The sequence below is a fragment of the Doryrhamphus excisus genome, chromosome 9, assembly GCF_030265055.1.
Source record: "Doryrhamphus excisus isolate RoL2022-K1 chromosome 9, RoL_Dexc_1.0, whole genome shotgun sequence".
Taxonomy (NCBI): Eukaryota; Metazoa; Chordata; class Actinopteri; order Syngnathiformes; family Syngnathidae; genus Doryrhamphus; species Doryrhamphus excisus.
The window spans coordinates 21,781,101-21,795,310 of NC_080474.1; the positions used below are offsets into that span (position 1 = coordinate 21,781,101).

Below are 14,210 nucleotides of genomic sequence, written 5' to 3' on the forward strand. Positions count from 1 at the left end.
TTATGCCCACCATGTTGAAAGATGAAGAAGAAGAACCCATCACAGAAGGTCCTTTGACTGCCTGACTCTTTGTACAACAATGGATAGAAGATAGTGTTCAACCTGCTACAGAAGGTCCCAGATCAGCCCTAAAATCACTTGTCATGTGACTCAGCTCCTGGATCTAATGAGTCTTTTACCGTAGGAGATGAGAAGAGCGTACAGCTGCCGTGTCCACGTCGCCAGATCGCTGTTGGCCGCATGGCGCTCTTGTTCTGCAAACAATCTTCTCAAACAAACCAACATTTGTGCGGATTGGGCTGAACGTCTTTCCGTGCGAGACATTTCAAGTCCGTCCCACTTATGGGGCTAAAGAGTATTTAGTACGACGTTAGATTGACATTTGTGTATTTCTTTATGGTGGTGGTACTTTTGTTAGGGCTAAAGAGTATTTAGTACGACGTTAGATTGACATTTGTGTATTTCTTTATGTTGGTGGTACTTTTGTTAGGGCTAAATGAACTTATGGGGCTAAAGAGTATTTAGTACGACGTTAGATTGACATTTGTGTATTTCTTTATGGTGGTACTTTTGTTAGGGCTAAATGAACTTATGGGGCTAAAGAGTATTTAGTACGACGTTAGATTGACGGGACGTATGTTGCTTCTGTTACCTCCCCCGGTCTTTACCGTCTCATTCCGGATGTGGGTCGATGCTTTCAGATAGTGTCCAGTAAATTTAATATAGCCAGCTGGATCGACACCCCCCCCCCCCCCCCCCCCCCACTTCTGTGTAATTTGTGTGTCTGCAGGCTCCATGTTCGTTCTGGATGAGGTTAGGATTCAACAACCAACTGCTTCTCAGCTTTGTCATACAAGTAAAAAAGCGTATTTTTAGTATGACCTTTGCTGGGGGGGGGGGGGGGTTCCCATTTTTGTAGGTTTTTTTCAAAACTTTTTCCAAACATTATAACTTTTTCCCTAATCTTACAACTTACATTCTCTCTTATTTCAACTTTATGCTCCTAAAATGAAATATTTTCCTCATAACATGATGAAATTAGTTTGGCTTTTACAACTTAGACCCTTTTTTCGTTAGATTCCAGCTTTTTTCTCTGCATATTTTGCCTTTATTCCTGTAAAATGACTGCAGATTTGCGTTTTTCTGCTGCTGTTTTATAATGACATGATATTTTTAGGATGGGCCATAAAAAGAAACATGCTAGGGTCACAAATGGCCCCTGTGCAGCACTTTGGACACCCCTGGTCTAATGATTAGAAAACGTTGATGAACTGTGATTTATGCACGCTAGCTTGTCTGCTAAGCATGATAACTCCAACCCATAGGGGGCGCCACTTATGTCATCTACAATCACTGCTAATGCAGCTTGAAGCTGTTGGAAAAAAGCAAAGATGATGATCCTGATCTTAAGCCGTGTTTCCACAAAGCGGTACAGTCGGGATCAGGTTGGCCCGGATGGAGTAAACAGGATACTGCTTTTGTTTGTTAGTTGAATCCAGTCATCTGCTATTTTTGGGAACGGACGCTACGTTGCTCTCCGTCAGGAGCTAAAGTCCTCTATGCGGAAATGACCTAGTCCATTGTTTGATTTTGTTGTCTCAAGGTGGGAAGGGGGTCAGGTGGGGACTGTCCTGCATCCACATCGGGGTGAGGTGATTTCCTGTCTTTAGCCAACGTTCGGAATCGGATGCTGGGTCCTTTATCCGCCTCCCAATTAGGACTACACAGCCAACAAAGACCATCGGGACGACCAGTATCGTGTGTGGAAAAGATGAAAGCCAATGAAACCCTCATTGGCTTTAACAGACCTTAACACAGAAATGCCGTCTTGGAGATGAAGAGGCTCTTTTAGTTGGAGTGACTAGTGGGACGAGTGGGACGAGTGGGACTAGTGGGACTAGTGGGAGCGTTGAAGGACGATGGTAAAAGAAGGCCTTTGTGTGTGCGAGGGTCTCAATGTCGTCCTTTGTCAGCAGAGGGGGGATTATTCTGATTCCTGAGCCACCAACGTGGGCACACATTGGCCACTTTCTACCAAGGAATGGAAGACAGTTGGCACCCTGTGGTATTAGCGTGTGGGTGGAAGACGTGGGACATGAACACATAGGATGGACTCCAAACCGCATGAGCCAATTTCAGCTCAGTCACCCTTTAACATGGTGACTTTAACCATTTAACATGGTGACTTTAACCATTTTAACCATTTAACATGGTGACTTTAACCATTTTAACCGTTTAACATGGTGACTTTAACCATTTTAACCATTTAACATGGTGACTTTAACCATTTTAACCGTTTAACATGGTGACTTTAACCATTTTAACCGTTTAACATGGTGACTTTAACCATTTTAACCATTTAACATGGTGACTTTAACCATTTTAACCATTTAACATGGTGACTTTAACCATTTTAACCATTTAACATGGTGACTTTAACCATTTTAACCGTTTAACATGGTGACTTTAACCATTTTAACCATTTAACATGGTGACTTTAACCATTTTAACCGTTTAACATGGTGACTTTAACCATTTTAACCATTTAACATGGTGACTTTAACCATTTTAACCGTTTAACATGGTGACTTTAACCATTTTAACCATTTAACATGGTGACTTTAACCATTTTAACCATTTAACATGGTGACTTTAACCATTTTAACCATTTAACATGGTGACTTTAACCATTTTAACCATTTAACATGGTGACTTTAACCATTTTAACCGTTTAACATGGTGACTTTAACCATTTTAACCATTTAACATGGTGACTTTAACCATTTTAACCATTTAACATGGTGACTTTAACCATTTAACATGGTGACTTGAACCATTTTAACCGTTTAACATGGTGACTTTAACCATTTTAACCATTTAACATGGTGACTTTAACCATTTTAACCATTTAACATGGTGACTTGAACCATTTTAACCATTTAACATGGTGACTTTAACCATTTAACATGGTGACTTGAACCATTTTAACCGTTTAACATGGTGACTTTAACCATTTTAACCGTTTAACATGGTGACTTTAACCATTTTAACCATTTAACATGGTGACTTTAACCATTTTAACCATTTAACATGGTGACTTGAACCATTTTAACCGTTTAACATGGTGACTTTAACCATTTTAACCATTTAACATGGTGACTTTAACCATTTTAACCATTTAACATGGTGACTTGAACCATTTTAACATTTAACATGGTGACTTGAACCATTTTAACCATTTAACATGGTGACTTTAACCATTTTAACCATTTAACATGGTGACTTTAGCCATTTTAACCATTTAACATGGTGACTTTAACCATTTTAACCATTTAACATGGTGACTTTAACCATTTAACATGGTGACTTGAACCATTTTAACCGTTTAACATGGTGACTTTAACCATTTTAACCGTTTAACATGGTGACTTTAACCATTTTAACCATTTAACATGGTGACTTTAACCATTTTAACCATTTAACATGGTGACTTTAACCATTTTAACCATTTAACATGGTGACTTTAACCATTTTAACCATTTAACATGGTGACTTTAACCATTTTAACCATTTAACATGGTGACTTGAACCATTTTAACCGTTTAACATGGTGACTTTAACCATTTTAACCATTTAACATGGTGACTTTAACCATTTTAACCATTTAACATGGTGACTTGAACCATTTTAACCATTTAACATGGTGACTTGAACCATTTTAACCATTTAACATGGTGACTTGAACCATTTTAACCATTTAACATGGTGACTTTAACCATTTTAACCATTTAACATGGTGACTTTAACCATTTTAACCATTTAACATGGTGACTTTAACCATTTTAACCATTTAACATGGTGACTTTAACCATTTTAACCATTTAACATGGTGACTTGAACCATTTAACATGGTGACTTTAACCATTTTAACCATTTAACATGGTGACTTTAACCATTTTAACCATTTAACATGGTGACTTTAACCATTTTAACCATTTAACATGGTGACTTTAACCATTTTAACCATTTAACATGGTGACTTTAACCATTTTAACCATTTAACATGGTGACTTGAACCATTTTAACCATTTAACATGGTGACTTTAACCATTTTAACCATTTAACATGGTGACTTTAACCATTTTAACCATTTAACATGGTGACTTTAACCATTTTAACCATTTAACATGGTGACTTTAACCATTGTTTCAATGGCCATTGAAACCTATAAAGGTTTACAAGGGTTGTTTTTTTTTTTGGAAAGTGCAACTTGAAACTATTTTATTTTTGGTCAGGCTGCCAAAACGGTGGTAATTAATTTCTCCAATTAACACAAGCTCGTGCTGCTCGCGAGTCAAACAGTAGCTCTTTTTAAGTTGTCCCATAATGCATTGCGTCTCAGCAACACATTCAATAGGGTGCTGCAATGACGTCAGCCTCCCTTTGGAGTCTCTCCCTCTAGTGGACAGAGGCAGCACATTGCAGCGTCATCATTCCATTTTCTATGCTGCTCGTCCTCCAATGAAATGCTTAGCTCAGATGAAATGCATGATGGGAAAATTTCAATATATTTAATTTCAACCTTCTATTGGTACATGTTTGTATATTTATTACGTATACCTTTGAAGCTATGTAAGACGACATCCATTTACAGTGGTAGACTTGACTACATCACATGATAATTGTACTTCCTGTCGCTCACTCAACGTGTTTCCATGGGAACAAAAAGCATCCCGTTACCAATACATGTATCGCTACAGCCCGACCTTCAACAACCACAACAGGCTGGTAGAAGCTGGTAGAAGCTGGTAGAAGCTGGTAGAAGCTGGTAGAAGCTGGTAGAAGCTGGTAGAAACTTTACACCGCTGTCCCGGCCCGATGGCCTTCCTTGTTCCACGGTTCCATCTTTGATACTCCGTTTGAAGTTGGAACCTGTCATTCCAGCAACCCAGTAAAAGGGCGCCATCAAACGCTCCGTTTTCCCTGTTTTGGTATCTGCTCCCTGCGGCTAATAGCTACATGTGGTATGTTTGTGTCCGCAGGGCGGGAAGAAGCTCAGCGGTCCCTGTGGAGGAAGAGACTGCAGCGGCGGCGGCTGCAAATGTTTTCCAGAGAAGGGTGCCAGGGTAAGTCCCGACTCTTCTACATCGCTTGATAAATAAACCTCTGGGTCGTCACACCGGGACCGCCATATATGGCCGCCATCATGCAGCAAACGTCTGCAGGGGTTGGCAAAGGTGCAGCAGTCAGGCTCAGCCTAACTACCCCCAGCAGTCAGGCTCAGCCTAACTACCCCCAGCAGTCAGGCTCAGCCTAACTACCCCCAGCAGTCAGGCTCAGCCTAACTACCCCCATCAGTCAGGCTCAGCCTAACTACCCCCAGCAGTCAGGCTCAGCCTAACTACCCCCATCAGTCAGGCTCAGCCTAACTACCCCCAGCAGTCAGACTCAGCCTAACTACCCCCATCAGTCAGGCTCAGCCTAACTACCCCCAGCAGTCAGACTCAGCCTAACTACCCCCATCAGTCAGGCTCAGCCTAACTACCCCCAGCAGTCAGACTCAGCCTAACTACCCCCATCAGTCAGGCTCAGCCTAACTACCCCCAGCAGTCAGGGTCAACCCTAACTACCCCCATCAGTCAGGCTCAGCCTAACTACCCCCATCAGTCAGGCTCAGCCTAACTACCCCCATCAGTCAGGCTCAGCCTAACTACCCCCAGCAGTCAGGCTCAGCCTAACTACCCCCAGCAGTCAGGCTCAGCCTAACTACCCCCATCAGTCAGGCTCAGCCTTAACTACCCCCAGCAGTCAGACTCAGCCTAACTACCCCCATCAGTCAGGCTCAGCCTTAACTACCCCCATCAGTCAGGCTCAGCCTAACTACCCCCAGCAGTCAGGCTCAGCCTAACTACCCCCATCAGTCAGGCTCAGCCTAACTACCCCCATCAGTCAGGGTCAACCCTAACTACCCCCATCAGTCAGGCTCAGCCTAACTACCCCAACGCCTCAGCAACGCCTCAGTTTCCATAGCAACTGTCGCACATTCGAGCTCAAATTCCAGCATTAGCCACGTTTACATGAGGAGTTTTTCTCTTTCCAAATGGAATCTTTCCGAATGACCTTTCCGAAAACAATGGTATCCATGGAAAGGAATATTCCAATCTCTTGTCTCCATGGGCCGCTATAATCAACCAGAACAGTCAATGGGGCATGCCCAGTAAAACGTAAACACCAACATCACGTGATACCGACTTCCTGGAGTTTTTCTTTCCCGTGTTGGAATAACTCCGTATTGCCTGAAATAACCCAAATGGAGTAGGAATATTTGGGTCCATGTACACGGGGCTAATGTGTCTCATCCTCAAGCACCACAAGGATGCAGAAGATGAGGTGGACTTCCAGTCATCCAGGAGACCCGTGACGTAGAAATACAGAACTTTTGTAGCTGCTAAAGCCGTGGAATTGGAACCAATTGGAACCAATTGGAACCAATTGGAACCAATTGGAACCAATTGGAACCATTAATCACCGTAGAAGCAGAAGGTGAAATGTGGAAGTGGTGTGTAGCGTGTGGGAGAGCCGCTAAGGAAAAGCAATGAAAGACGGATACAAGTGTGAGGAACCCGATGCGAGGGTTTAAAGCCGTCCGGTCAGACGTAGACTAAACACGCTGGGATCATCATCCCCCATCCAATGACGACAGGCAGCCTCCTCGGAAACACGTGTGTCCATATTGGTACATGACTTCACGTCCTGTCCTGAAAATGGGACAAGCCACGCCTACCATTTGGATCTCCGTCTGCTCCATAGAACCACTTAGGAACCTGTCAGCAAGATTGGGAAGAACGTCTGGGCAAATCAGCCGTTCATTGCTTCCGGATCACCGTGATAAGTGAATTCCCATGAAGTAGGATTCCTTGTTTAGAAACGGGTGTGTTTTCATAGTTAGACCATAACTATGTTAGACCAGACCATAGAAAACCCGTCTAGCACCCTTCTGGTCTTCTGGTCATGAACTAAGACCCCTATAGTCAACCTTACCATTGGCCGCTGGAGTTGGCTTAGTAAAGAATTTACTTTTAAGACAGAAATATTACGATTGTTAGTTACTAAATTCCATCATCAAAGCTGACACACGTCCGGTACACTATTGTGGTAGCGGATTAAAAACACAATGGTGCCTTGCTCAATGTCATGAATCCATTCCAGGAGGTCCAACTCTCACCAAAGCAAACTTCGCCCTGGAAAAGAATCTTTGGCATGTTCTAAGATAGAACCGTAAAGAAACGCTAAACCGGCCACCGCTTCCGGGGGCGGACGTTACCCAGGTACCCAGGTACCCAGGTACCCAGGTACCCAGGTACCCAGGTACCCAGGTACCCAGGTACCACTCTAGTCGGAAATACTACAAAGGAGAACTTTACACTCCAGGTTCTTACATCGTCATGTGACCAAAGGTGCTCCTACCCAGACTGAGACCTACACAAGATGATTGACTTTACAGTAGCGCTGCCCTTTGACCCCAGCCCCCCGAGGAGGATACAGGAAAAGTCCATAAAAAGGCGACGCGAGGCGCGGAGAAGGAGGAAGTTCCACATTCCACATCTGAGCAATGTGCGACGAGACGGTCAACAGATTAGCTTTATCTTCCTCATCCTCGCTATCTGCGTCAAAAGGATTTCCATCACGCAGTAAAAACGCGATAACGACGTGCCGAGCGTGAGAAGACATCACAAGGAGGAAGTGTAGCCCCGCCCACAAACGCTTTATGTTCCTATAATAAGATAAGATAAGATAAGATAAGCCTTTATTCGTCCCTCAGTGGGGAAACTTGTACTGCACAGCAGCAAGAGTACAGAATCAGTTAAGCAGTACAAAGTACAAAATACACAATAGAAACAATAGAAACAACCCAAGTATTACCAAAGCAACAATTTTACCAGGAGTTCTATCCAATTGTATACGTAGAAACAATGAGAACATTGACTGTAGCTTCCTTTTCCCTAAAGGAACATGCTCTCCAAGTACAAGATGTTTCCTTGCAGATGTGTTGACGCTCGTCTTACTTCTCCTTCTTCTCCTTCTTCTCCTTCCTCCCAGCCGCCTGATTTGGCCAAGTCTTTACTCAGCTGCAGTGCTGCTGGATGACGCTCCTTGAGACGCCATCCTAGCATGCTAGCAGAGTGATACAAAGGGGGCCTTAGTGGGAACCAAATACGCTAGCCTCGTAAATCTAGTCCTGCATCCCAAGCCCCACCACCCACACCCCTGGCAGAAAGGGGAGGAATGCTGAAAAACATCTCCTCCATCAATCATTCGTCTGCATCATTGATGATGGTGTTGTGAAGACCGTAGTGTACAACTAATATAAATATATATTTTCCCCCAAACTACTATTGGAACACGTAACATAATTCCACTGTTGGTTGTTTTATTTGACATAATTGTGTGTATTTTTATATAATAGTATTTCATATCCGTTTCTATGAAATATACATCAAAAATATGAATTATATTGTGGATATGACTTAACTCCATTGTGTTTATTGAAAAAGCAACCAAACTACACGACGTGAATAGAGACTCAAACCTAGCATTTGATCAGGAACAACACACGTGGCAAAGGGTGTGACGTTTAGCTGCATGCTGGGAATGGGAAACGCTAGCACCATCTGGTGGACAGATGTCAAAATGACACGGTGAAAACCTTTTGTCCCATGAAGGACTGCATTCGTTTTATAAAGATACATTCATTCATTCGTTCGTTTTCTACCGCTCATCCTCACAAGGGGGTGCTGGAGCCTATCCCAGCTGTCTTCAGGTGAGAGGCGGGGTCCACCCTGGACTGGTGGCCAGCCAATCACAGGGCACATATAGACAAACAACCATTCACACTCACAATTTGGAGTGGCCAATTAACCTAGCATGTTTTTGACAGAGATGGCCGAGGGTGGGCTTGAACTCGGGTCTCCTCGCTGTGAGGTCTGGGCACTAACCACTCACCCACCGTGCAGCCCGTTAAAGATACATGTGGGATGAACTTTGGAATGGTTTGCAACGGTACAAACTTCCGTTTTTCACGATTCTAAAAATGAAAATGAAAATGAAAAAATGAACATCCTCTGATAAATGACACCGATATTTCTTCAGAAAATAGAAAGCAGAACAGAGCTCAGCATGTGGCCCGGATCTCCAAGGAAGCTCACAAGGCCGCTGTTGAGGTGTCATCAGCTCAGTCAATAGTCAACACAGACCAGAAGGGTCCGAGTAGAAGAAAAGGCAACTCTGTCCTCACCCAGAAGGCATTTCTAGCACATCAATGGCGTCTTTTGTTGGACCTTCTTCATCCATTCAACCATCACAGGCTCTCAAATGCCTTCAGACGTAACCCAGACCAAGCGACTTGGAGAACAGTCGTGTCTGTTTGAGGCCATCTTGGTGATGTTTGGGTATCGGTGGTGTAGACGTTATGCGGATGTGGGGGGCGGGGGGGGTCCCTTCCATCCTGGGAAACATTACCCGTCAGCTGATATTGGGACAGGAAATGACACATCTCTCAGGAAGTAGAGTACAATGACAATCCAGTGGTCTGTTTCTGGTTCTATAGTGGCTTCTGTTTGGGTGGGAAAAAGATCACCCGGGTTTTGGTTTTGGTTGTTTTTTTTTGGGGGGGGGGGGGTGCAAATAGTGGGATGGGGATGATTGCCAACAGTGGCTAAAAATGGCTGACATTTCCATTCTGTTCTACATTGTGGTTCCATTGCCCGGGACCAGGACCAGGACCAGGACAGTGGCCCCACGTGGAATGTTTAGTTCAAGGACTTTAGAGAGTGTTTTCACCGCAAAGGATGGAAGTCCTTTGTTGTTTTTGATAGCTTCCCTCTAAAGGATCCCAAGCACTTGGAAAAGCCCTACTTTATAACCCTCGGGTGCGTCGGATCATGCCAGAACAATGGAAACGCTTCCAGAGGCGTGACGTACATGCTTGGTGGAGAATGCCATTTCTTAAGCAAACAGGAAACTGTGGATGAAGACTAACCCTTGAACTTGAAACTCTGGATCACCTCCCGGATTCCTTCATACTGGAGCATCCGATTTAAGGTAGACGGTGAACCCCTGGGCTCCTTATTAGATCCCCTAAGATTGATGGCAGCGAAGAGAAGGACCAACTGTTTGGCAAAGAAGAAAAATGGCGATTAGTTGAGGGGATGGGAAAGTCTGGGAAGTTCACAACCTGTTGCTGTCACTGACACTTGGGATTAGATTGTTAGGCTTGGACCTTCTCCATGTGGAAATTAGACAGAAACGGAGATCTTCTTGTGTGTTACCATGTAGTCGGACTTTAGGAATGACGTTCACCATTGGCAACTTGTGAGCAACAGGTGCGGGATTTTAAGGATGAGATGTTTCGTCCAGTTAGAAGAACACTAACAGACAACGTGTTCTTCAAAGAACTTAGAAGGATTTAGTGCAAAAACGTGGAGCACCGGGTGAGGTTTGAGCGACGCACTAAAAGAATGTTCTGCTGTGTTTCTACTCCACAAACACGACGTGGATGAGATGACAACTACCGTATTGCTACATATATTAGCCATATTGCTACATATATTAGCCATATTGCTACATATATTAGCCATATTGCTACATATATTAGCCATATTGCTACATATATTAGCCATATTGCTACATATATTAGCCATATTGCTACATATATTGCTACATATATTGCTACATATATTAGCCATATTGCTACATATATTAGCCATATTGCTACATATATTGCTACATATATAAGCCATATTGCTACATATATTAGCCATATTGCTACATATATTAGCCATATTGCTACATATATTGCTACATATATAAGCCATATTGCTACATATATTAGCCATATTGCTACATATATTAGCCATATTGCTACATATATTGCTACATATATAAGCCATATTGCTACATATATTAGCCATATTGCTACATATATTAGCCATATTGCTACATATATTGCTACATATATTAGCCATATTGCTACATATATTGCTACATATATAAGCCATATTGCTACATATATTAGCCATATTGCTACATATATTAGCCATAGTGCTACATATATTAGCCATATTGCTACATATATTAGCCATATTGCTACATATATTGCTACATATATTAGCCATATTGCTACATATATTAGCCATATTGCTACATATATTGCTACATATATTAGCCATATTGCTACATATATTGCTACATATATTAGCCATATTGCTACATATATTAGCCATATTGCTACATATATTGCTACATATATTAGCCATATTGCTACATATATTAGCCATGTGACTCAGTGTAACCAAAGTTACAGGCCATGAAAGCAAAACAATAAGGGGAATGGTAGAAGAATGAGCCCTTCACGTTATTTATGCTACCTTTCATTTAATGGACCCCTAACGGCCCCCAGAACAGATGAGCCTCACTGGCAGCAATAACAAACAAGGATCTGGAGACATTTAGTGCCAGACTCCCTATGACTCATAAAATAAATATCACAAGATCACACCGCAAGGAAATGATTCTCCTTATCTATTTTTTTCCCAACGTTCCAGTCGGATCCAATCCATGTTTGGCTCTGAGTGGTGCGCCCAGCTGTGTGTCTAATTCCGAGTGTTAAGATGATAGGTGCTGCTTCTGGAACAACGTGACTACTGTTGGCTAATAACTATGAAAGCAATCTTCACTCGCTAAATGTACCGCAAAAAGGTCAGTAAGGATAATTCATAAGGCCGCCTACAGAGAACATACTAACTCCTTATTTCTACATTCACTAATACTTCAACTTGCTGATATAATCATAATAATATATTATTATTACATATAATAACAATAATATAATAATTATTATAATATTATTATGATTATATCAGCAAGTTTAAGTTTATTATTATTATTAAGAATAATAAGTGAGGTTTTTCTAATATAATAATAATAATAATATTTATTATGATTATATATTATATATATATATTATTATTATGCTCTGAGAAGGCAGCATTTCATCTATGTACTGTTTCCAGGACAAAGGTGGGCCGCAGACATTTTGTAGATTTTCAAGTGGGCCCTGAGTTGGTGAGGTTTGGGAAGCCCTGCTCTAAAGTAGCCAAAATGCTTATTAATGTCAATCAATTTTAGCAAAAACAATTGAAGTAAAGAACATTCGGAGAGAGCAGTTTCCTATCTGAGAGGCTCCGTGTTATTTGGATAAAGTTCATCTGCAGCTGGAAGCATAAAATATGCCTGGCTGTATTTGTGTGAGGTTTTTCTTTCCCCACAAAGGTGCTATAAATCAGGATGCACAGTTATGACAAGAACTGTAACGCCACACGTTCCAAATATGAGAGCTGCTGCTAAAATGTGTCTAACATCTTACCGAATGACCACTCTGGTCAATAATGACAGATCGACAGAAGGGCCGACTTCAAGCAGCCTTGTCGGGTTCAAGATGGGAGTCAAGGTTGGGAATTCTAGCATGGAAAATGTAACGTGGGTCATTTCTTTGGACGATACGGTACCTTACAGCGTGTACCTTACAGACAGGAGTCAGGGTAACGTAATGCTAAATGAAGAGTGTCCTGGAGTCGCCACGGCGCCGCCATATGTTCCCCATCAGGTTGTGTTGCCAGAGCTCCTTGGAGAGATGGCCGCAGAGGAAACAATTCCTCGTAAATATACTTCCCGCCCTAGATTCCATTTTTCTCAGAAAGACGTTGTTTACAGTACATTGAGTTACACGCTCTTAGGGTTTTTACTGCATGAGAAAAGGTCAAGGTCAAACCAATTTGGACATCCCACGCCTGATTTGTTTGTGACCTAACGGGGAAAAAACAACACTGGCAATTTACCGTCAAATCCCATATATGCCATACATACATACATTGTATATATGTATATACATGTACTATATATACATACATTGTATATATGTATATACATGTACTATATATACATACATTGTATATATGTATATACTACATGTACTATATATACATACATTTTCTACCGCTTATCCTCACGAGGGTTGGAAGGGTTGCTGGAGCCTATCCCAGCGGTCTTCTACCCTGGACTGGTGGCCAGCCAATCACAGAGCATATAACATGCTAGGTTAATTAGCCACTCCAAATTGTCCATAGGTATGAATGTGAGTGTGAATGGTTGTTTGTCTATATGTGCCCTGTGATTGGCTGGCCACCAGTCCAGGGTGGACCCCGCCTCTCGCCCCAAGACATCTGGGATAGGTTCCAGCATGCCCGCGACCCTGGTGAGGATAAGCGGTAGAAAATGAAGGAATGAATGAATTTGTTTGATCAATTTCTCGGAGCGTTCTGCACTCCTGTTTCCATGCCAGTGTGGCAATGAGCGGAATGAAACTCAAAAGTGGGACTGATTTGAAATTTCTCACACAGCTCAATGCTTCTCTACAAAACAGCCACGTAACTTTGGGGTATTTAGCCGAATCACGGCTACATTTGGTACACAAATGTACTACATTAGGGTGCCCCCCCCCCCTTCATCGCCCAATCATCCCGCCCTGTCACCCCTTGTGTCACTGCATAGTATGTTGTATATGTATGGACGGATGATTGCACTATTTGGCTTGTACTCGTGTATATAAGTATATAAGTGACAGGAATAAAGGGCTACATCATCATCATCATCACACCTTCAGGGGGCTGCCAAGCACACGTGTGTCAAATGTGAGCAGGACTGGTTCTCAAACACGGTCAGCATCAAGCGAAACGTCAACACGGGACAGGTGGGACTTAGCAACCACGTCCCCAGACGTCATTGAGCGCCACATTCAGGGTAGAGACCCTCGAAAATGTGAGCCAATATAAATCAGTTGTGTAATGGCGTCCTAGGACAGTGATAAACGTAACCATGGGACCCTGAAGGCAACACGCCCTTGATGGATCACATTACACGTAAACACAATCAGACATGGCGCAGACACGCCATATCCACACGCTTTTGGGCAACACCTCATTCGGGGGCCGTGCGGCGGCGGTTTTTTCTCACGCACGTCCGCCACAGCTGCGTCCTGTTTCGACACGTGTGCACGCTCTCAGTCGGCAGGCGTGAGATCTCATCTCATTCCTCAGACCTGAGGCAAGAGTGCAGGTGGACAACCCCTGGAGGGTCGTTAGGAGTCCCTCTTG

At 42.7% G+C, this 14,210-nt stretch overlaps 1 protein-coding gene across 2 annotated transcripts in view; it reads left to right on the forward strand.

The window, feature by feature from the left end:
- Positions 1 to 14,210, forward strand: part of col4a2 (collagen, type IV, alpha 2) — a 47,519-nt gene that overhangs the window by 10,076 nt on the left and 23,233 nt on the right. For both annotated transcript variants that reach the window (XM_058083101.1, XM_058083100.1), the window contains exon 4: positions 5,043 to 5,126. In XM_058083101.1, coding sequence (XP_057939084.1) covers positions 5,043 to 5,126 — 84 coding nt within the window. The remainder of the gene's footprint in view (positions 1 to 5,042; positions 5,127 to 14,210) is intronic.